Raw genomic sequence first — 24563 nt, 5'->3', positions numbered from 1 at the left:
GCTTTATAAGAATTAAGTCCCACAGAGAAGTCTTACCATACTTATTTTATGGATCAATAAATGGAAATTCAGGAAGTTACATGACTTATTTCTATTACTTTTTAGTCAGGCAAAGTCTGCATTTGCACTAAAGGACCCTGACATTAGTCTGCTTAGAAATCAGAAACCTATTATGTATTTGGTTAATGTTTGCAGATCTGGTCTTCAAATTGACATACACATTGTGAAAGTAGAAAGACTTAAAACAACTGTATGGTAATTCACAATCCTCTGGTCTAACCAAAGCTTACTTTTCTGGGTAACCAAACTATTTCTGTAAAAAAAAGTGGCAGAAAAAAAAAATAACCAACACTTTGTAGAAAAGTTTGCATTTTTTTACCATGAACGTGATGGTGGCTCAGTTCGTTAGTGCTTGCTTAGTTCAAGAGAGTCTTCTGTTACCATCTTCTAAAGCCCCCTCCCAACATACTGCTGTGAGGCAGGGGCATGTGCACTTGATTTCACACTTTCAACTTAATTTTTCTACATTTCCTATTTCTTAGTGCCCAAATTTTCACTTTGGCACCAGATTCATTTAATTTTCCATATTCCTTTCATTCCAGACTTCTCATTGTTACGTATAATGTATGAGACTAAGTGACAGAAAGAAGGATTTTTTTAAAATTTTCTAAGAAAACCCTTTGTATATGAGGAGCATAATTTGCTCCCTGCAGAGCTTAATTTGTTGTCCAAACAAAAGCACAGCTAGTGTATGCAACTCTGTGAACGTGCTGTTAAAATTCTAAATAATACACTTAAATTTTCTCTGATGGGCTGAAGGAACTCTTGCCCCCTAGGAGAAACAAACTTTTCGAGTGCCACTAACAGCATCATGGCAATGTCTGCCAGCTCAACTTTACTAAGGGGTATTTGAGTTTTCATCATTTGAGAACAGATTGGATCAAGACTCTGGATCACAGGACCTTCTGCTAGAGTTTTCATAGGCATACTGAGGATCCAGATAGGGATCGAGTTCTTCAAGGGAACCGACGTGTGCAGGGCTGTGAAGGCACGTGGAGAATGCGCAGACGTTCACAGGCAGAATTGCTCTCACAGTATCTGAAGAAATTATGGTTCAGTTGAGCAGAACTACTTAATGCCATCTTTAAGCATACAATGATCCAGCCACCTTTTTTATGCAGGTGAGAGCACAGCAGCATAAATGCAACAGGGTAAAGATGAACATTATTTGAACATTATTTAAAAAGTCAGGATTTTTTTTTTTGCTTTTACACAGACATATATGAATAAAAACATTAGTGCCAAAGATACAAAACATTAGTATGTAAATATCAAATGTACTTTTAAGAACTAAGCATAAAAGCATGCAAGCAGTCCGTAAGATTCATTTACCAAATAAATTTTAGATTTAATCTTGCTTGACAACTCCCGAGCAGTTACCTCTAAGGCATTAGGTCTAGGTATTGCCTTGGGCACATGCCAAGTTCAACACATGCGCGTGCATGCACACACGCACACGTACACATACCGCCCAGGTACACGCTTCTAATTCTTTGTTGAATAAATATAGCAAAACCTAGAGATCCCCATCCAGTACACTGGTTACATGAATATTAATGACATCTTACACTAAAAGAGCAAATTCATAATTAAACACAGTAAAGTAGGCTCATGTGCACAGAGCTGATCTATGGCCAGAACAGCAGTACAACAAACAGTTTTCTTTATGGTATCAGTACAGAAATAACCTAAGCTTTATCATATCAGAGGCACTGATTATTGACTATCCCATGTGATTTTTTCCTTGTATGCCTTCTGTAACTAGAAAGAGGTGAAACTAGTAGAAAAATTTTTATCACCTATGCTTGTTGCTTCCAGTTTGCATCATAGCCTCCATACTGGTAAACTAAACTGGGCTAGGACCTAGACTCAAGCACCAAAACTTTTCACTATGTCCTCTGGAATGATTTTGGCCCAAACCAGCCAGCATGTTCCCAGACGATATCTGGGCACGGCTTAGAAAATAGCGCAGACCAGGAACTGTTATTAATAGAAGATGTGTGTGAAACAATCATGTTTGGGGCTAGGGGGAAAGGAGGAGGATTCACTATTGGAATATAAGCTGTATTTTGCCACTTGCTGTGAAGAGCCACAAGATGGGCCCTGGTTTGTTTTATACAGAAAAATAATTTAAATACTAGTTTTAGTGTATCTACCTCACTTAGTCAGAAATCCCTCAAACTGTTCAGAGGGATTTAATAATTGATTTTGTCTCACTGAGATTCTAAGCACGCTGTATGTCATCCCTGGCAATTATACACAGATCCTCCCTTCTGTTATCAAGAGATCATTCATCAGCTGCTCAGCAAGGAAAGAACAACGAGTCACTAACTCTGTATGTCTTTACATACATACAGGTTAATGAAAACTGCTGAAATCGCACCATGAAACAGTGGGAAAATGAATGAGAATAAACCTTTGCCCTTTTCAGAGTTCATTTTGGCTGTTTCATCAAGTTCACTACTGGCCCTTAACTGAGGTGCCCAAGTTAGGAGTTAAATTACCCATGACTCTCAACTGAAGTCACTCATGGACAGATACTCAGAAGACACCACATGAACTGAAAACACTTTCTAGTAGAGTCTTCTACCTCTCACTAACCATACAGAGGATCTAAGACTTCTAATTAGAAGCAGCAGAGCATACTTCTCAATAAGCACTTTTTCGGGGAGCAAATGCTACTAATAAAGCAGTATTTGAGTAAGTGTTCTCTGAAAAGGTCCGTTCATAGCAGTGTACCGTTTCCAGCACTGAAAACACTGTAAATATACTGGTGCCACTTAATATTGCAATGTATGAAGACTGGAATTCAGTATTTACTTCTGTAAAAGCTGCAGATGTGCAGTAATTCCCAGGTTCTGGTCTTGAATGATTCAGAATTGCTAAACATCACTTCATACTACATGCATAGTGTCTATAAAGTGCATGCCAAGACAATAAATGCAGGTCAGCCCCATTAACATCAGTGCATGATGTCTGCAATTGCATTGTGTTTCACTTTCACTTCTGTGCAGTCTTTCAGTTCTAGGCTTCCTCTGCCATTGAAGCAGATTAGCTATATCATAACTTTCACTGATATACAGAAAAAGTTGTATACTGCTTTTCTATTACTTTTTAGTCAGGCAAAGTCTGCATTTGCACTAAAGGACCTTGACATTCGTCTGCTTAGAAATCAGAAACCTATTATGTATTTGGTTAATGTTTGCAGATCTGGTCTTCAAATTACAGATAGGCAGCAGCAGCAGAGAAGCTAGAGCTATTTCATAATGACTGTCACTACCTCTCTTTTGTAGCTAGATTGCAGTTTCCAATAAATGTAGTGCTTCAGTACATGTCAAACCAGCTTTCTGAGATCCAACCAGGGTACCTGCTTCAGGATGCTTAAGGCAATTTTTCCAAGCAGAAGCACAGAAAAAAAAAAAAAAAGAACCCAAGCCCCAAACCAACCCAAAATTGGAAAGAAGCAGTATAATAATGAGGTTCTCTTAAGTTAAATTTAGTACTTTAATTATTCAGCTCACAGAACCAACTCAGAAGCTACTACTGTTTAAATATGCCCTGGAAAAATAATCTAAAGCATGAACAAGTGGGAAAAAAACTGGTAAGTAAAAGAGCTGAAAGGACACATTGGAAATGGTGAACAGCAAATGATAAGCAAGTTTGCAATATGATACGGCGCAGAAAGCAAGCAATAGAGAAGGTCTGCAAGGTAACGTTACATATAGTGAGGAAACACATCACAAATGCCAGAAGAAGCTTTGTCTCCTTGGGAGACAACACAGATTGCAGTCTGTGCTGTACATCTTAAAAGGGAAGATTTCAACCAAAAGCCAGCCACAAATACAGCATAAAATTAATGAAGGGCTTGGATGAGAAAATTTCTGAAGGAAGTTATATATAGAGAGAGAAATATGAATAGCTTAGTGAATGGGAGCAAAAAGGCAATGGGGTGGAGAACCATAACTCCACAAATTTTTAAGGGCTGTAACTGCAAAGGATGCGAAATAATATTTTGGATGGGACAAGTGACATAAGTAGATGTGATGGAAAGAAATTAAAAAATTCAAATGTTAAAGCAGGTATCAGAAATCTGTGTTGACATCAACTTCTACGCTGCACCAAGCTATCAGTTCCCAATTGTAGAACTGTTACCAACAGGAACGCTGCAAGAGATAGAAATGTCACCTTACATGGATGTGACAGACACTCTCAATTTCCAAAACCACAACATTGTATCAGGAAGCTGTAAAAAAGTTAACGTAAGGCCTGATAATGTTTTTTATACGTTCACTTCTCTCATGCAACTACATTGTCCTAGGACAACTGCATATTACATACACTGACTAAACTAATAAGCCAGGAAGAACAGAAAGTAAATGCATTGACTTAAAATGTTTGGGGTTTTTTTCCTTCTTTCCCTTCTTTTTTCTAAATGATTACCACATTTAAAAAAACCCCAGAAGTAAAATTAAAGCATGTTTCAGTTACACAGCAAGCTGGCAGAATCTTTGCAGAGTAGTTACGCCCAGGAAAGAAACATACCCTTTCAGGAGGGAAAAAACAATTAAAGGTTATTTGCAAAGTTTTTACCCTCCTCCAAAAAATCAGAATGAAACATGAAGTTTAGAACACTACAGAAAAAATATTTCATTCTATTCAAAGAACACTGTTAACAAAATAAGACTTGTTAACACTCCAGCACAAGACTGATCACTAAACCCAGTCCACAACCATTCTGCATTTCCTTCCCATCAAACTATAAGAAATCCTCCAGCACCCAATGACATACTTTATGATGCCTTGGAAAAAGATCCAAACCCCCAAAACCAAGGATCCAGCACAGGATGAGAAGATGGCAGACTCGCAGCACTACCACTGGCACGGGCCCCCTTTTCTGATATGGAACTCATTAAATTAAAATTAATTAATTAAAATTAAAAAAGGAATTTTTTTCAGGCAACAGAAAATGCTACCAAAACAAAACACAGAGATCAGTGCCGATGGAGAATTCCTTTGTAATTTCAAATCTTTGATGAATTTTGTTGTGAGCATGTAAACAAGACACACCAGTTGCCATCTACAAGGTTTTCAGTATTATGAAGAACACTGTACATAATGTGTCAACCTTTGGTCCACCTTTGTCAACCTGTGGTCAACCTTTACTGCTTCCAAGGAAGGCAACTGGGGCCACAGAAGCTATACCTCAAGTCAGGGCAAGTAATATTTCTTGGATAACTATGGGAAAGTCCACAAACAGGAGTTTAGGTACTGAAATATAAGACATACTTTATACTAATATTTACAATTTCATACATATATATATATGAATGACATTTACAATATACAACTTAAATACATGAACTTACATAATTATTCATGGTGCAAAAACTACAGCAACCATAACAAAAGTACACTCCTACCTTTTTTTACAGACCTGTCCATTAACTACTCAGATTCACTAAAAACAATATCATTTTCTTCCTGTTACTTATTTGGATGGTTACTTCAGATTCAATACTTCCGTGTCCAGAAATCAGTTTCAAATTTATGAATTTATTTCTATCTATTTGATCCTATATAAGTATTTTATTCTAACATAATAGATAATTGCATAACAATTCTATTTTTCTCTCTATTTACTCCTTTTAATGTTTATAGAAGGCACTCATATACACATTCTCTGTTTAATGAGGTTAAATGAGCCAAGATATCCTGAGCTCCTCCCATAATTTAGGTTCCTTATTATCTTCCTAGGCTTTCCCTCTACTTCTTTCAGTCTGAATTCCTCTTTCTGGAACACACCTGCCTTGTATGATAGTACTTACGCTTGTCTGTCCTATAAACCATGTTATGCCGAGCTAAAATGCATGAGTTCTCTCCATGGTGACATACATCGTTCACCTTCACAAGAGCACTGATGGAGGGAGACCCTTAGCCCTTTACTGTATACTTTGTTACTCCACACACGCAGTGAGAAAAGCCAGCTTTTCTTAAACCATATCTCTGCAAATATGACTCACGAGACGTATAAGAAACAGTAAGTACAGAGAATATGAAGATAACATTTTTAAGTCCCTCTCCTGCACACCCAGACTTTTAAATCTTACAATATGTGTACGACAGACAAGGCTGCCTCCTTAAAGTGCTCTGCCGACGTGCTTGTCTTCTCAACCTTCTCACTCTTGTTCCTTGGCCAGACTGTCACTCAAAGGTCAAACAAGAGCACAGTCAGCAAGAGCTGAGGCAGCGGAGAAGTGTAGCCAAGCTCCAATCAATGTCTCCTCTACAGATCTGCAAAGTAACTAGAAATTCATAACATACTTCTAACAAACAATATTGCCTTAATATTGTGTTGCATCACATCCTAAGCTCAGGTTGGCTGTGTGACAAGGGCTGTTTTCCGTTTATCTTTGTCTGATGGCAGGGTTGTCTCTGCCTCTTGGCATCTGATGTACTCTCCTTTGTCCATACTTAACTTCATGTTTTTAGTTAAAATTACTTACAGCATAGTCTAATAGATTGGGATAATCAATTCAATTAATTCTTATTCTGGATTTGAACAAGTCAGGCAAAATGAGAATTATCAAAGTGTGTGAGAGAGAGACCACTCTCGTTTCTCTGTGACCGCAGGCACAACCCATGCAGGCCCCTTCTCACCTCTATAAAAATTCATGACTATTACTGACTTTAAGGGAGTTGGTCAACTTAGATATGTCTCCATCACTTTGAATTACAAAAGAGAGAACTTTGGACACTACAACAGGCTGGATTCAGGGTAATATAAATTCAAACAACCATATATCCAATGTTTTCAGCTATTTCTACTTAGACATACACAGAAAGTATCAGCTGTATCAGTTCTTCAGGGAACAGTATACATACATATATACTTCCTTCCACATTCCACAGAAGGTTTCTCTAAGAAACAACATACATACGAATCTTCCTGGAAACCTCAGAAATGCATTGTTTCCAAACATTTCAACAGCATTAACTTTCTTCAAGATACAGAGTAATGAAAGATACAGGACACACTGATACTCATCTTGCGAAGTTGTGCATAATCTTCACAACTTCACAGTATTCTACTGCGGTATTAACTGTTGCAAAATATAAGGTCATACCAAGATTTTTTTTTTTTTAAAGGGAAGATTAACCAGTTGTATGGACAATGCTGTTCTCAGCGATATTAGACAAAGTCACTATTTGTAAATGGCACACAAGTATATGTGAGCCAAGCAACAGTTAATGAAATTTAAGGGGAACTTCCTTTTTGTGTATGCTAGTTCATAATTTCCCAACCATCAGTTTTCTTGTACCTTCCTTTTGAAGTAGTCAAATGTAATACAATGGATCACAACAAACTGAATTTTTATCTTTCCCCACTCTACAGGCTCATTCACAATGCCAAATCTTTTCCTTATTTTTCATGACTTAATCAGAGAAATATTATTAAAAAAAAAAACTTAAGGAGCATTTCCTCCTTTCATACTCTGCCTCTGGTATATTCTCTGCCTGAGGTACGTTACCATTTCTGGGACAAGTTAGTTGAAGGCATTCTTTTAGCTGTAACATACACCAGCTACAAATAGCCATTCTATTCCTTACTAATGAAATGCAGAAGCAAAACTAATATACTGAAGCACCTCGTAGGCAGTTAACCTGTGCTGTACTTTTACAGACTATCCTGGAAAAAAGACGACAGGAATAGCTTAAGTTATAAGTAGATGTTAACTTATAGCTGATGCTATTCAATGACAGGAAAACAGAAAAACTCAGCTTCCCAGGTGATGGAAAATGCCAGGACTCCCGTGTGTGAACCAACAGAACTATGACCAATTTTTGTCAGCAGCAGAGACTCCTTAACTCAACTGTGTATCTAGCACACCTTTGCTTCTACTCTATGTGGTAAAAAGAAGAGAAGAATTTAGCAGAAAAAGCAATTAGTAGGATACCCTGAAAATAAAAGTTAATATACCTGTTCCAACACCATTTTAAACATTATACTTTCTCCCAGTCTGTCCATCTATCACTCATACTAACTTACAGTTTCTTACACTCAATATATCCAATATTATCATATAAGTTACCCCTCCTTCAACATCTGAATTTGATCCACTATGTTCAAATATATATAAACCATGCATTTTTCAAAAGAATGAAAACTTGGGTTTATTTTGTTACTGTTTTCTTTCAGCTTCTACCTGGTGATATAAATAGCAGGCAATATTCTCATCTGTTTAAAATGCTTTACAGTGATCACAAGGTTTTTCCATGTCCTGGCACCTTCTTTATTTAACATACATTATCCAATTCTATTTGAAGTACATCTTTAATGCCCCAAGCCTCCAGTGCTTCCTGGCAGTTCCACTTGGATGGAAACAAAATTCAAGGACCAGCATTTTTTTTTAATGTATTTGTATTTCAAACTGTAGTCTTCAGCGTAACGACGAATACAGTGCTAGCAACAGTGATTACACCCTTAGGTATGTAGGCCTGAGGGTCATTTGCACCAAGGTGAGGTGTGACTAAATTTATGTCTACTTTAAAGCCACTTTCCACTGACTTAGCACAAATTTGATTCTGAGCCTTGTATGTTGGAATCCTGCATCCGAACTCACTGGACCAGCCATATGAAGAGTCCTTTTAAAATATGAACAATCAGGCTTCTACAGTATTAACTTTGCATGATGTTATTAGGTGTATACTAAAACTTGCTCTGCAGAGTTTAATTACGGAAGAACTAAAATGCGATGAAAATAACTCAGGATATAACTTTCAGTAGCAAAAGAGTGAGAGGCATGGAAATCTTGGTAGTATCTAACTTCAGCTGCTAAGAGTAAGAAATTACCTTTGCCAACAGTGGTCACAAGCAGAGTAACCGAAAAGGTAGAGCCCTAATGGGACTGCAGCGTGTCCAATATCCTACCGAATGCTTCTGGTCCTCTGTGATTCCACCTACTGTATGCCTGGGTGTGTGATCTTGCTCCTGCTGAAACTAGTGGCAAAATTTCCATCAATATAATGGGCCTTAATTCTGCCCCATGAATAAATTCCGATTAAAGGATTTATTTTTCAGTTATTAAATATGACAGTCTACAGTCAATGCAGATCTCACCAAAGACACAATATTCCCAGCTCTAGAGACCAAGATTCTCTTATTCTATTCTTGGATAGACAGATGAAGACCATGGCTGCAGTAAAACACTTATCATGGTAGTTACAGAATAACCTCTTGGATTGCACAGTAAATTGAGACCTTTGATAATTCCCTTTGAAATCAATACGCTTTCAATCACACCTTTCAAAAGGTTGTTAATATCTCCCGTAATATGTGACTTCCAATGCCGAAACCTGTTTAATGGCAACAGGAGAGGGACCATCCATACCTCACCTTACAAGTGGGTCACAGCACAGGAAAAAAATTACCTGTTGTTTCACATTACTTGAAATATTTTCCAATAAGAAGTACTCCTAGAATTTTTCCAGACAAAGCCCAGAATTCTGCTAAACATACAAAAGACTAGAACTCAGGAGTGTTCTCTACAGACACTACAAACTATTTCTCAACAGGTCAGCTCTACATACTGAACTATTTGCGAATTATTAAAAATATAAAAAATATTAAACCCACAGACTGTTCATTACATTTACAAGTCTCACAGGGCTGAAATGCAAATTACTCTGTACTACAAATATTTGGGTAACTGAAGACTTGCCCAAAATGTTTGGAAAAAAAAAAAAAAAAAAAAAAAAAAGCCTTTTTATGTGTTAAGGTAATAATGAGAAAACTGTTCTCCCAAAAATCTGTATCTTATTGTTGGACTGAAAATAGTTTAATAGAGAAAATATTCATTGACAGAGCAGTATTTTACACAGAGAATTAAGCCCCATCAAAGTGGGCAATATCATTCCATCTACAAGGGACGTGCCAAAGGAGACAGCCAAAATTTGCAATGGTGTGATAATACCGGCAGGGATGGATTTGTTGCTATTATGATTAAAGCATATAAACAGAAGAAGATTAGGAGGGGTGAGAGTGAAAAGAGAGGAAGAATAGTTTATTGGTTGGAAGAAGGGCAGGGAGAAGCTTATGTTGGAATGCAGTGTCACAGTTACACACCATAAAGCTTTCAGTTGCTCCCATTACATGAATGTCAGAACGCAGCTGCCACTTTCCAGGAGAAATTCTTTCCATTTTCATTTTGGAAGTACAGGGTGGGATTTTTTTTTTTGCAGTGTAGCACTCCCATGAGATTACCGCATTGCATCTGCAGGTACTCTTACAGTACACGGACTGGTAAATGTGATCCTTGTAGACATGATCTGGGACACCTACCACTTACGATGAACCAGTAATAACGCCCTTAAAAGCGGAGAGACAGCTCAACAAAAATAAAGTATTAAGAATCAGATTTTCTGTTGTCTTGAACCAACTGCTTTCACAGCCATCAATGTACAGCCATACCTACCAATAAATATCAATGACAATCCATTCAGTTTAAGGAAAAGTGGCTGAACAAGGTGAATGAGAAAATAGCCTTACTATTATAATCTGATTTTGCTGATGAAAAGGGAAGGCCATGATTTTCCATCAGTGCCTCGGGATCCTTGGACTTCTATTTTTAAGTGCTCCACTTAAAACATTTGGAAGGGGTATATTTCACCACTCACTGAAGTCAGCCCTCAAAAAGGCATCCAGTCAACCCAAGCCCATAGCCCTACTTGGCTAGAAGGGTTAGTAGACAGGTAAGGAAAGCTGACCTGGCATTTGATGTTGGAAGGAGTTCAGTCCATTACCATTTTAACCATTTTAAGTGGCTTATTTAACTATGTATGCTGGAGGAAGGAGAGCAGAACAAGTCCTGACTTGTGAGATCAGTGAAGAATAGAAGGATGAGTGAGCCAGGATGTATACACCGAGAAGAAACGGAACACAAAGCCAAACTTTGTATTTTTGTCAAAGGAAGAAAAGAAGCAAAGAATATTTGAGGTTCAAGATAGAACTTATATCCCAAAGTCTTGTCAGGGTAACAGAAGAAAAGAAAAAGAGAGGGGAGGGAGTAAGGAATTCTCTCAGTCAGCTCATTTTTCCATCCTTGCATAGACTTTCCCAGAACTGTAAGCATTTTAAATAATAAGGGAAAAATACAAAATTCCTTCCTTTGCAATACTACAGACTGCTCCTAGCCTTCATTATTATGAGAAATGGAATATAGGCAGGAATCTGCTAAAAGAGCAAAATTATCATATCTAATTTATCACGCAAATAAAACTGGTCATCGGGTAGGAAGGGTTTTAGTGCAACTGAGCACAAGAATTTGAAGAATACCTTTCAATTGCCAATGCCAGATAAAAAGTCTGAACTCTGCCAGCCACCATTAAAGGTCACAATTCAAATTATATTTACTGAGATCTGGGGTTTGTACCTTTCCTTTCAGTTAAATACACTTACAGTAGTCATGCTGCTGTTTTAAAATAGAGTAGCAGAAAATCAATGTTTTCAAGAACAATTAGGACTCAGTGAATTCTACTCCTTATACAGAATTATGCTTTGTTTTGGAATTTGAGACAGAGTGGAATGTTCTCACAATTTCCCAGTGACAAGAAATGTTGTAACGAAGTTGTTAGAAGCATATTTTCATTAACATTAATTGAACTTTCTTACAGGACTCCAAAGGTAACAAGTTTATTAAATACATTTGTGGTTCCTGGACTTCCACTTAAATGTATACTTAACACTGAATTCCACATGAAAAGGCAAACTCCAATGATTTTTTTTCCCAAATGTCACAGTTAAGTATATTTCTATCCAAACAATAGAAATCAAGCATTTCAAATATTTATACATCAAAATAAATGGAAAAGGAAGTGGACTTCTATCACATTTAATTCTGAAGATAACCTCAGTCACAAGAGTACAGAGGGTGATTCTTAAGGAGGAATCTAAGGCTTGATTTAGTTCTCTAAACACAGGTTTACAGTTGCTCAACACATGCGCAGGTATCTGAAAAGATCCATCGTGGCATTGGCAAAAATTCCCCTAAAATAATCAGTAATCAAAGAAATATTAAAAAGACAGGGGAAAAAAAATTTGCCAGTAGTTATCTGAACTTAATTCAATAGTGTATTAGAAATGCCCTAAATGCAGTGAATGTGCAATCTAAGCTCAGAGATCTGTGTCTTTTTCCGATTCCTTTCACTCCTGCAGTGTTCAAACAGGACACACCATTCTCAGTACAGAAACTAATGCAGAGGGATACATTTTTCCACTCTAGCCTCTAAAGTAAGCATCCCTAGACTTCACTGTAAACCATGGGGAATGAACAAATTAACAATATGGCAGAGTAGGAAACATTTTTAATTACAACACTGTCCATTCTAAGTAACCTCGTCTAACTAGAAGATCCATGCCAAGTCCTTCCTCACTGCTTGAGTAACTATCATATACAACGAGAGGCAAGAGCTGATGAAGCAGTTTGACTTCTTTTTTGAGGGCTCAGGATTGCCAGCAAAATTACATTTTAATATAGACCTTCTAGGAACAGACACCGGTTACCAGAGTTATAGCCATTCTCAAAGTTTAACTACGTTTGCAAAGTCTATGTTCAAAAACTCCACAATGTCCCTTCACATACTCCTTTCAGGAACAATTCTTTAATGCCTTAATTGACTGCTTTCCCCTTTACTCAACTTTAAATTAGCATGAAAACTGCTGATTTCTGGCTCTATTGTCTTCTGTAAAAGCATATTAATTGCAGCAGAACAACAAAACAAAACTAAGCTATGCGCGACATATCTTGATAGTGAATTTTGATTGTTTGGTCCAACTCTCCAAAGAGATAAGTCTCTGATTTTTCAAGTGCTATGCATTCACATCTGCAGACAGAATTGTAAAAGATCTCACCAGCCAGCATAAAAAGTTCTTTGGGAAATCTGGCTTTCCAAAGGGTGTTGAGCTCTTTTGAAAAACATATGCTATAAATCCTAATTGCTTTTGAAATTCACTTGTTATACGTTTATGATTCCCTCATTTTTATAGAATCATTTCACTTACTTATTACAATATGAATACAAATTTTTGGAGATTCAAAATAACTAGATTTTATGAACAAATCTGTAAAAATCCACAGTACTTAACAAATCCTGTTATTCTGCCATTTACCATTCTAGCCGTCTTTTTATTTTTAGTCCTTCATTTCCTCTTCATTCTCATGTTTTACTTTGGATTCTTGATGAATGATCACAGATTCCGCTTTTCAGTTTATTTTTCTTCCTTTTCTGTTTGTACATTTGGCTACTTTAATGTCTTCTAACTTCCTAGAAAAAAAAATTTTTATAGCCTTATTTGAATTCTGACTACATACATCTGAAAAGAAATCAGATGTTTCATTAGCAGCAAAATAAACACAATGTTATTAAAAAAAAATCAAGTCCCTTGAAACCAAAATTATTGTTCTCATGTTTTCCTACTTTGAATCATCACAGACCAAAATCTTGGTTTACATATTGTTTCTCTATTCAACTGAGCAGTAAACCAAATACATTAAACAAGGTGACAGAAGTTGAAGTTTCAGTGAACATTACGAACAAAACATGATTTTCCTCAGAAAGTCTGGGGAATTAGTTTTTCCTCAGGCCTTCTTCTCACAGGCTTATGATCTAAACAAGCTATCTTAGGGCAATGTTATTATTGACTCTGAATCCTCACTCTTAAAAATGTGATCAATGTAAAAACAGATACTTGTATTCATACGCTTGGCAATTACGTTCTAACAGATGTACTGCTGCTGCTTTTGTCAAGCCTGTCTTTTAATTGCACCAGACATCAATTTTAATTAAATTTGCACTTGTGCTTTTAATTATCACTCATCTATTTACCAGTCTCATCTGATCTTCAGCATTTCTAGACTGTAAGTTTTCCTGACTCAGAAGAGTACTGAACTATATGTAATCTAGTATCTCCCATTAAGTTCTAGGACTGAGCAAGTGATACCTACCTGCTTCACCCACTTCAAAAACCACACAAGGTATGCTATGTATACACATGGCAGCACTGTTCAGAAATGCATAATTTGTTTTCAAAATACATATAAGCCAGTATTAAGAATGAATTTTATATATATATATATTTCAAAAGAAATAATACTTACTGTACCTTATCTTTCTGGTATCTCTGTTTTTAGGAGAGACATTTAGGAATCAAATGATAAGACAAACTGACAGTGTAGAGCCTTTGGTCTATATTTTGGTAGATACAAAAAGAGTGGATTTAAAAATTAGTTTTGTTTAATTTAATGTATATCCCTTTTTTTCTATTCTTAAGACTGTCCTACTCCAATCTTGAAGCTTTTTGTTTTCTAAACTGAGTTTCTATATTGACACTTTTTGGTCTGATACTGAACTCAGCCAGGCAAATCAACAACTCAGCTACCCCCTTTCAGGTGTTGACAATATGATGAACTACAGCTTCCATGTGGCTAACATGAGCTGAGCCAGGGTGTACTAATACAATATAACACAAACAAGGCATAAAATACTAGTCAGCAGAATAAAATATAGCAATTCAAGTCAAGGTTAATTTCAAAAAGCTTTCTTTCGACCAGATAATCAGGCATGAGCTTTGGCCAAGCAGGCTGACAAGTACCATAAGCCTCATCCAAACCTTCCATTCATGCTTCCTTGGTAAACACTAGGTTTTGGGTTAGAAGTTTAACATCTCAACAGTGATGACACAGAAGATGTTGAAAAGGGCATAGTTCAACAGGTAATCCTCCTCAATTCCGTTTGAAAATTTTACGTGTTCCTAATCCTAAATGTTTGTGTTGCCAAAAAAATCCAGAATTTTATCATCTTATGTTGGTAACTTAAGTCTCACCTTTCACTGTTGCTTGCTGCCTACTTCTACAGTTACAAGTAAGAACAAGTCTGGATTGCAGACAAGACAGATATATAAAGTAGAGCTCTCTGGAAATCTCTTTTACTTTTTTAATATATCTCTCTCCTTTTTTGGGGGGGAACAACTTTAAAGCATAAATCCTGTTATCTCATTTTAGAGGAAATTGGATTGTTAACTAGCAGGCAGTTATACACTTTTGACCACAGCACACTTGGTCAACATAAGAATCAGAAGATGGCACATGTGTAACACACTATGCAATGTATGATTAAAAGCTAATTTCTCTGCTTAAGACAAGAAAGCAGAAAACAGAAAACCAGACACAAAGCAATAATCAGGTATCTTCACAGCATGACTGAAGACTATTCTCAAATTGTTGATCACATTTCAGTTCCTGATTGGTTTAGTTATTTGCCAATAATTGATAGTTCATGCCACTTTGGCTTGAAGACAATTTTCCGTGGTAAAAATTATATTCTTAATGTGGAGAAAGATGCATGCCTCTCCCTGGTGAAAGCAAAAGACAAAAAATTTGACTCCTTATTTAATTTGCCCTTAGGCATTTTACACCTGAAGATATATCACCTTCAACAGTTTATTTCTCATTACATTTTAAGTTTCCTGAATTTTTTTTTGTATCCTTGAGATATTTCACATTCTTTGTCCTCTATATTACAAGGTGGGTTGTTTGTCTGTGAAAAGTAATTTCAGGCAGACCTATGCAGCACATGGCAATCTAGACAGTGCCTGTTCCTATTCACAAAGGCAGTGTCCAGTGAGGGTTATACAAAAAAATCCCATTTGCCTGTTGATTGCTGCATTTTCTTTACAGTTTACGTTTTTTAAAGATTTTTTTTTTTTTGTCAAGGAGGGGTAGAAAAGAATATGACTGGGACCATTAGGATTAAAGTCTGTCATCAAGCCAGTGAAATAATGGTTGCTAGCGGTCTCTTGGGTGAGCTGACATTCTCAACCCCATTCCACAGTTATCAACCTTTCACCAACAGCGTTCTGAATTTTTGTTGAGCTTTTAAATTCAGGCTGGTGGCCTTCTATGAGTGTCTCAGTCAAAAGTCAGCATCTCTCTAACAAATCTTTGTTTGCCATGAACTCACCTACTATCGCTCCTTGCTTTGCAGCCTCCCACCCCAAAGAGAGAAGGTTTTATTTTTGTCTTAAGTTTTCACATGAAGGTTGTTTTCATTTTTTCATTAAAAAAAAAAAAAATCTCTCTACAAATCTTTGTAGAAACTTCCTTGATGCTTCAAAGATACAGTATCTTATTTATTTTATTTGGTCAGGTTTAATAAATCAACTGCATTCCTTCTCACTTTTTCCATATAAGAGCGCTGCACGTTTGCATATGCACCAAGTTCATATTGCTTGGTTTACTGGCTCTTCCACTAGATTTACTGATATTGCCTGAGGCGTCACTGAGAGAACATACTCGTCAGAACTTTGTCATCTGTTGCAAGGTGGATTATGCAGACTCTGCAATGTGTATACCGTCAACTAAAGCAAATTTTAGTCTAATTGCTGGCTCAGACCACCTGTGCTTCCTTGTATATGCTCCCACAGACTTGCTGTCTATCAAGAACTTATAGAGAGCTGTCAAAAATATATATATTATAGAACTAGTCCAATTCAGTGACAAACTTAAAACATCCATAAAGTTAAATTAACACACACATCTCACTGAAGGCATCTGTACTTAGACTCATAATTAAATCTGTGGAAAACTGTGTCAGAATCTTTCTTTTTTTCCCTCCCTCAACACTTAAAGGGGGATGAAGGTGGGTATATATCAGCACAACGCTGTTTGCTTGGGTTTTTTTAATATGTAGTTCATTTATCCAGATGGATGGACTGAAGAAGAAAAATACATCAGAATCAGTTTAGTTTTATATCATGGCCTAGAAATTTGCAGCCCTCTTCACAAGATACGCATTTATTTGAAATGTGTACCAATTCCCTTCTGAGGTCTGCTAAATAGAGCCATCTATTTTTTTCCTGCATAATGATTTTGCAAATGTTGTCACTGGGTTTGTGTTACTGTAAGTCTTTTACCCATTTTAGTTTTTATGGGGATTTTTTGCACTTTATCATTTAAGCCTGCAAGTAACATGAAATTCATATAAAAATAGTGTTTCTCCATTCTGTTTCTCCAGATCATGATCCCTACTGCTAGACATAACCACATAACCATATTCCACCCATCACTGCAAACCATTAAGGAACCAAGAGCAAACAGTTCTCAGGAAGGATAAATCAAAACAAGGCTGCACAAACCAAGGACATTTACTCATGCTTCTACTGTGCTGCTGGTTACACTGCACCCTGGCACACAGGTATACAAAGTATAATCCTCTACATGAGAGAAGACATCATGTCTCTTCAGAAGTCTTCCGGCTATTTTTCTATTTTATGCAGTCTCACTGTACTTTTCAAAAGATCTGAGATAAGCTTACTTTTGTAAGAGAACATTCAAGGTGGTAAAAATTGTATTTGTTCACGAAGCATATTTTAAACTTTATAATCATCAGTGAGATCATCAGAAGTTAATTTACCTACACAACACCTATGTAAACTGACTTTGTTTAAAGTACTGTGACATCTAATTTAGGTAATTAACAATTGAATTAGATGCTATTATGTTAAATAAAAATTTCAAAAATGGAATAAAAATTTATATTCCTGTTTATCTCAGGTGTGTTTATATCTTCATTTTCCTTCTACTTCCAAAATGCACTAGAACTTCTAAGGACGTCAGAACCTGCTAAATTAGTGTCCTTGCAGAAGATGTTTTCTGTAATGATGACACCACCAGTCTTGGATTACATATATAGGTTCTTGTCTCAGCAACACAGAAACTTAACAAATGTCATTACCTTCATACAGTCTTTGCCTCAGCCATTCATGCTGCTGAAAAGATCCCCTTATTATCTCAAAGGTCAGACATGCTTAGTAGTTCCTGTACTGATAAAAAATTCTCTCTCTTTTAATCTCAGTCTCGTAGTCCCTGTGGATTTTCACATTCTAAAGAATTTTGTTTTCTTGTAGAAATACCTGTATTTAAAAACATGTTGACTTTTCTCTTTCCTAACATTATGAAAGCGCTTCCCAAATTCATAATCAAGCTTTCAACACAACTGAAACTAAACTATTAACATAAAGGGTCACTGCATTGAATTCTGTATCACAATAAATCAATCAGCAGAGGAATTCTGACGTTTCTCTCTCTTACGGCCTAATTCTACTTTCGCTAAAGTTAGGGGAAGCTTTCCAAGTACTTCAACAGAAAGCAACTAAGTGTTAACCAGAGACAAAAGAACCAACTTGATTTAAGGCAGAAAGGCAACAGTGAGAGAATCTAATATTTGTCCAAATGAGATTTTAAGCCATTACAAAACAACTTACACGCTCCTTCTGCCTTCCCCATAAGTAACTATTCTCATCACACAAAAAGATGTGAAAAATAACTCATTTAGCAGGTGGGATCTTTTTGCTACGATGGCCAATTACGCATCTGCCAGCAGTGGCAAAATAAAATTCTCTCCTTGTCCAGTTCAGCTCTTGGAAGAACCAAAAGCTTAAAAAAAAAGAAAAAAAAAAAAAAAAGACACCTACTTGAAGCTTCTGTCTCCGGGAAGCTGCATTTCAAAAAGAGGATTAGCTCTGCCAGTAAACTTTGGAGAAGCTTTGATAACTTACAGAACTGATGTTGACCAACAGGCTTGGTAAATTAAAGCCTAAGTAAAGAATATCTAAGCATGGAGACAGTCCTGAATAACTTCACGTGTAAACCCTCTTGTCCAGAATGCATCTAAAATACATTTGAAACCATTATCTTAAGTTATTTTGAAAATAGATTAAGCTATATCCGAAAAAGACATTTGGTTTAGAATCAGAATATTTTACACGACTTATTCAGGAATAGCTGATTTGCTTTAAACATCATATTCTGTCTTACTGCAAAAAAAGTATTTATGGACAGATGTTCACACATTGTTGAGAGAGACTTCTTTCATTTCTTCTGTAATTATTCATTGCATTTTATGTTGCATACAAAGACACATTGTAATGAAAACTATCTATTGCCATTTTTCACTGTTTTAGTAAAGCTTCTTTTAAAACAAACTACTTCTATATATACAGGTAATTTCTCACACAAACTGAAAAAAAGAAATTCCCTGGCCAAGAGACAGCAAAGAGAAGAGCGTTTCCGAAATTTCATATCCCAATCAATGTCTTTGTCAGAAAGGCCATGTGCAGAGATGTCTGCTCCCACTAAGATGTGTTGCAAAGGGCTGCAGGTAATTGGGAAGAAGCAGTTTTCTAGACAATAGGAAAAAAAAAAAAGCTAACAGAGTCGTGACATCTGTCATTCTGTTGTGTACCTGTAGGCCATCAATGTTTCCAAGCAAGCTGTTCACAACAGATGGAACGTGGCCTTTTGGTTCAAGTATGAAACCACAAAATGAGGACTACACATGTCACACTAAAGGTGTTATTTAGGGGAGCACCAAGGGTAATAAAAGACCCCATTACTAACAATGCAACAACAGAAACTTTGGAATGACAGAAGACTAATCTGTTATCAACTACATTTAAAAAAGAATGACAAAATATATTTCTGCCTTTTTCTAACACCAAAAGCAACAACAATAATGTTTTCTAGGTGAAAGCTCCTTCACTTCTTTAACTAAATATTTTTAAAAACTTAAAAAAGAAGAAATAAAACTACCATGCACATATGGGAGCATCATCTAAAATAACTATATTCAAAAAGCTCCAACAAAATGCTTCCCATTGAGGTCATTCAATCCCTGTGACCACTAATAATACTAATAATGGGTGAGAGAAACATTTTTCTATGGATTAGAAACTGGCTAAACAGACAGAAGATGAACAGCAATGATATATAGCCAATTTCAGTAACCCAAAAGGTTAGCAAAAAGTGCCCAGTACCTCCTGTTAGGCATGTTTAATTTATTTATAAAAGGGAATGAATAGCACCAATACTTTACACATCATAAAATAATTTAGAATAGTCAGCAATGAAGAAATGTTTGCTTAACTCAAGAAAGCTTGGTTAGTGGACAGCCTCCTGATGGGTAAAAGTCAGTACTGATTTATGAAGAATAAGACACATTGCAGAAACCTTCTAAGCTACATACATTACCAGATCCTGAACAAGTTGTAGCTCCTCAAGTGAAAGACCTGAATGCAATTTGTATATGGACAAAAGAAAAAACATGAAAATATGGTTATGCTACTGTATAAATTTGTGGAATCATTAAATGCCAACTATGTTATTTTGTTACACTTCTCAGAATTTTCAAAAGAAAGTACAGACCAACAAATTTCTGTTTGGTAGAGAACATGGTGAAGGAAAGGTAAGGCAGATGCACATGAATGTGTGCACAGAAATGATGTGACAGGGTTTCCAAGGTATGAACTTGTTCTATACACAACTATTCCAATTTATGATTTGTTAGCTATTATTTATGAAATCAACCAAGTTCTAGCAATACCCAATATTCTCTTGCACCACTGAGATACAGTAGCAATGCATGGTTTTGAATTATATATTATAGAAATTTTATTTGTTTAAACTAATACATACTCAGAGGTTTTAAACTCTTCCTCCTCAGGAAGAGCAATACTTACATTGCATGATAGTTTCACTCATTAGTAAGTGTTAATTTATTACCACAAAGGTACTGGCATTTCAAAAGCATCATTTCAAATGAAAGACTAATGCTGTAACAGATTTAATTTCATTAGCAAGGAAATGTGTCAAGCTTTTGATTAAATTAACAATCAAACAGAGTGTTTTAGGAAATACTCAATAGTGTTGCCAGCAAAACACAAGGAAATCCTCCAAGTAAGGATTTGTATTTTAGAAGAGAATGCCTGGAGGATGTAGCATATTTATGAGTTAGGCTCAAGCTCCAACAACTGAGAAAATAATTTTGTCACTCAGCTTCATTTTTCAGTTCTGCTGGCTGAATGAAGAGCGAAGAAGATTATGAGGTTAAGACCACATATCAAGCAAGCTGTACATTATTGCATTTTTCCATCTCCATGGAGTAAGGCTGATTAACATTTTCCTTCCCATTGTCAAAATTTTTTAGCCGTCTGACAAACTCTGGATGCTCCACTTCCCAAGAGAGGCAAATCTTGTTAAGATTTGATGCCCACCACAGCAACTGAGAAGTGTTCAAGGTTACATGTGTACCAGCAAACAGACCAGCCAGGAACTATTCCCTGGTCCTGCCATTAAACAGGACGGCATGGGATAGTCTGTGTCCACATGGCTGTATTTCCCGTGCCTCAAAAACAGGATGTCTGCATCCAAACTACTGGGAATGGTCCTGGGCCTCTGCCAAGCCTAGAACCATGCCAGGGTGTTGTCTGGGAGTTGCTGGCTGCTTTGGGCCAAAAAGTCTCTAAAGACTAGTCCAAAAACATCACTGCATAGCTGGCCCAGTACTCAAATCCGTGCAGTAGCCCACTTAGTTACAAGTACGGATGTAACCTGTGTGGCCCTTCTCTACTAATCAGACTTAGTTAAAAGCATCAACCTAAGACCACGTTTGTGTTAAGGGGTCTCCTGAAGAAACTGTTAACAGAAGCCTCCCTGAGAGTCAGTAGGAAAATAGGGATGGGGTCCAAAACTGAATTTATCCTGGAGTAAACTGGCAATTCCTGTTTCATTTCTCCTTTAATGAAATAAGAAAGCATTATTTCACAGAAGTTTAAGAAAAAAAACCATAGTACCCCATTAACCTGCAGAGCACAATGGCCCAAGAAATTAGCGGCATTCAAAACTGACTGCTGAAGAGCAACCAAGGAGAGATAAGGAGATAGTACCTTCTCCTTTACAGGCACGCTAGCTCAAGTTCATCAGGTTCCCTCATCATTGTATGAGAGAGGGACAATCTAGTTTATATTTGGTTAGATTATGAAAGGGCTTTAAATTGGATAATAAAAATCATATCTGCTAAACATACGCTCCAAAAATAAATGTTTACTGAATTATTTGAACAATAAATACACCACCTTAACTTCTAGCTCAGAATAATAAACTGTAAGCAATCAAAGGTTCTTAAATTCTCTGCTTTAAGGCCAAAACTGAAACTCAAGTAATAAATGAATATCACATAAGAACTACACGAAAATAAAATCAAATGATCTAGCTACTAAAATACACATATGTGCTCAAAATCTTGTGGGAATCAAATATTCCAGTAAAAATAAAGGGAGAGGTGGAAACACAAGTTTCTTATTATCACACTTCATATGTTATAAAACCTAACAGTTAACTTATTTTTGGCAAAGGGACAAAGGTTGCACAACACTCTAGCTTACACAAATATTTTCTATTGTTAAATGCATCTTAAATGTAGCTTGTCATGTATTAACTTCATGCACTTCAAGAGTGTCCCAAAGATACCTACATTTCAAAACATTGATGAATAGCAAGCTGCCAGCATCCAGTGAGCCAGGTGTAAAAAAATTACTCAGCAATTCATAGTTTAATTGAAACCAGATAAAATTATTTCTGTAATAAAGACTGTACAGATATTGACCAAAGAAAAGTTGATATTTTGGGACAAATTACTGCATATGATATTTTCTAGAACACTCCCTCTGAAAAGATAGAACAGTAATAAAAATTGTCCCTCAAAAAAATACCTTTGTTTATAATCATAAAGTGAAATATTCCTGTGGAAATATATCAGGTTAAACTCATGTTTCACATTTTTAGTTGCTGTTTCCTTTAAAGGAAAAAAAAAAAAGTTAGACATGCAGTGGAAATGGTTCTGAAGAAGTGGAAGAACCTACTCATGTGTATATTAAACACAGACTTTACGTTAACACTGCACTTCCTTCCACTGAAGATTTTATAATGTAAAGGAAGAGGCAATGATTTAGCAAGAGTGAGTGTTTAAGAATAAAAATTCAGTATTCTTCATTCATCATCTGCTAGTAGAGTGAGTTATTACTGAACACTAACAGTTTGCCATTTCCAGAGTTGCAAGGACATGGTCCTGCCTCAGCTTTCTTATTGCTTCACAGCGACAAAGAAAAATGTTCAGATACACAAGAACATGCAGCAACACCTCTCGCTCTCATTGAGTTACACAAACAAAGACTGAGTTGCAGAAGCAATGACATATGCAAATGTATTAAATTTTAAAACCAACATCCTTTACAGTAGTACTCATCACAATTTATATTATTATTCTTTTCCATACATTTCCCCATGTATAGCCAGCAATCTGCTTGCCTTGAGATAAGAGGCTGCTATGAAAATCATAAGCCTTAATTTTTAGTGTAGTAACATAATGTAATTGCCAAATATCTAGTGATCTGTTTATAAATTAAAGGTGAGAAGACAAGAAGAAAGCCTTAAATATATTTATCACCATTATGAATTATTTATATTTCAAGGGCATTTAAATGTCCAAATTCAGAGTCAGAACTTTATTTTACATCAAACTGCTTTATCATATGTTGTTAGGATTAGTCGCTGATGTTTTTATTTCATTTTAATTGAAAGGTTTTGTACAGCAGAATAGAGCTTCCACAGGAAAGACATGGCATTACTCATAGGCTAAGCATGTGCACTGTTTTGCTAATAATATAACTCCCATTCTATAAGGTTAATGTACCTGAAGTTCTGATGCTCGCTTCATCATCTCCAGTGTGATGTAGCAACCAATAGAATGAGCAATCAGTACCAGCTTTATGTCTTTTGATACATTCTTTTTGAGGAAGTTCAGCTTATGCTCTACTTGTCCGTTAAGTCCAAAAACATCCTCTAGCTCCTTAATATCTGTGTCTGAAACATAAAAGAAAAGAAGTCTTTTGTTTTAATGATAGAAATTTCAAGTATCTCCTTCTTTTTTTTCACTTCTTTGGAAAACTCTGAAATAAACTAACTTATTAATTAAAAAAACCCCAACCAACCCACCAAACTAAAAAATTTAATTTTAAGTTACCACCACTGGTAAATATAGACTGATTAATCACATGTACAGAATGTGAAGCCTCATGTGTAGCTGGGGAATCAGGGAAGGATGCGGAAACACATGGAGCTTTATGGTGCATCATCTAGCATTGTGATGCTGTTCATTCAGAACAAGACTGAATTCAAGGCATTGGATCGGCATAAATCAATCCAACTTTACATTGAGAGATCAGGACCTACAATAGCAATACTTCATCTTCACTCAAGACAAACTATCACACATGTTATCACGCACTAAGAACCTTCAGATATTCAAAATCTCCTGTCTTAAGATAAAGATGCGCAAAAAAGTCCCATGAAATGAGGAAAAATATGAAATACGTATGCATCAACATGGAGCACTAGCACTTACAAAAACTACCCCTATTTATGCAGGTTCTTATCATTGTCGATCCAGCCACAAAGAGCGAGATCAAGTTAGAGCTTCGTGGTTCTAGGCTATTGTGCAATTTCATTCCTGTTTTGCCAGGGACCTCCTAAAGGAGCTTGGGCAATCACTTAAGATGAGGACTTTGCTACTTGCTTCCTGGCCAGTCACCAAGACAAGGATGATCTGGTGCCTGT

At 36.3% G+C, this 24563-nt stretch overlaps 1 protein-coding gene across 1 annotated transcript in view; it reads right to left on the bottom strand.

The window, feature by feature from the left end:
* Positions 1-24563, bottom strand: part of LDAH (lipid droplet associated hydrolase) — a 128513-nt gene that overhangs the window by 47581 nt on the left and 56369 nt on the right. Inside the window, exon 4 of the mRNA XM_052809526.1 lies at positions 23641-23810. Within this exon, the coding sequence (XP_052665486.1) occupies positions 23641-23810 (170 nt within the window). The remainder of the gene's footprint in view (positions 1-23640; positions 23811-24563) is intronic.

The sequence above is a fragment of the Harpia harpyja genome, chromosome 15 (assembly GCF_026419915.1).
Source record: "Harpia harpyja isolate bHarHar1 chromosome 15, bHarHar1 primary haplotype, whole genome shotgun sequence".
In the NCBI taxonomy this organism is placed as follows: domain Eukaryota; kingdom Metazoa; phylum Chordata; class Aves; order Accipitriformes; family Accipitridae; genus Harpia; species Harpia harpyja.
This window is presented reverse-complemented; position numbering and strand designations above follow the sequence as displayed.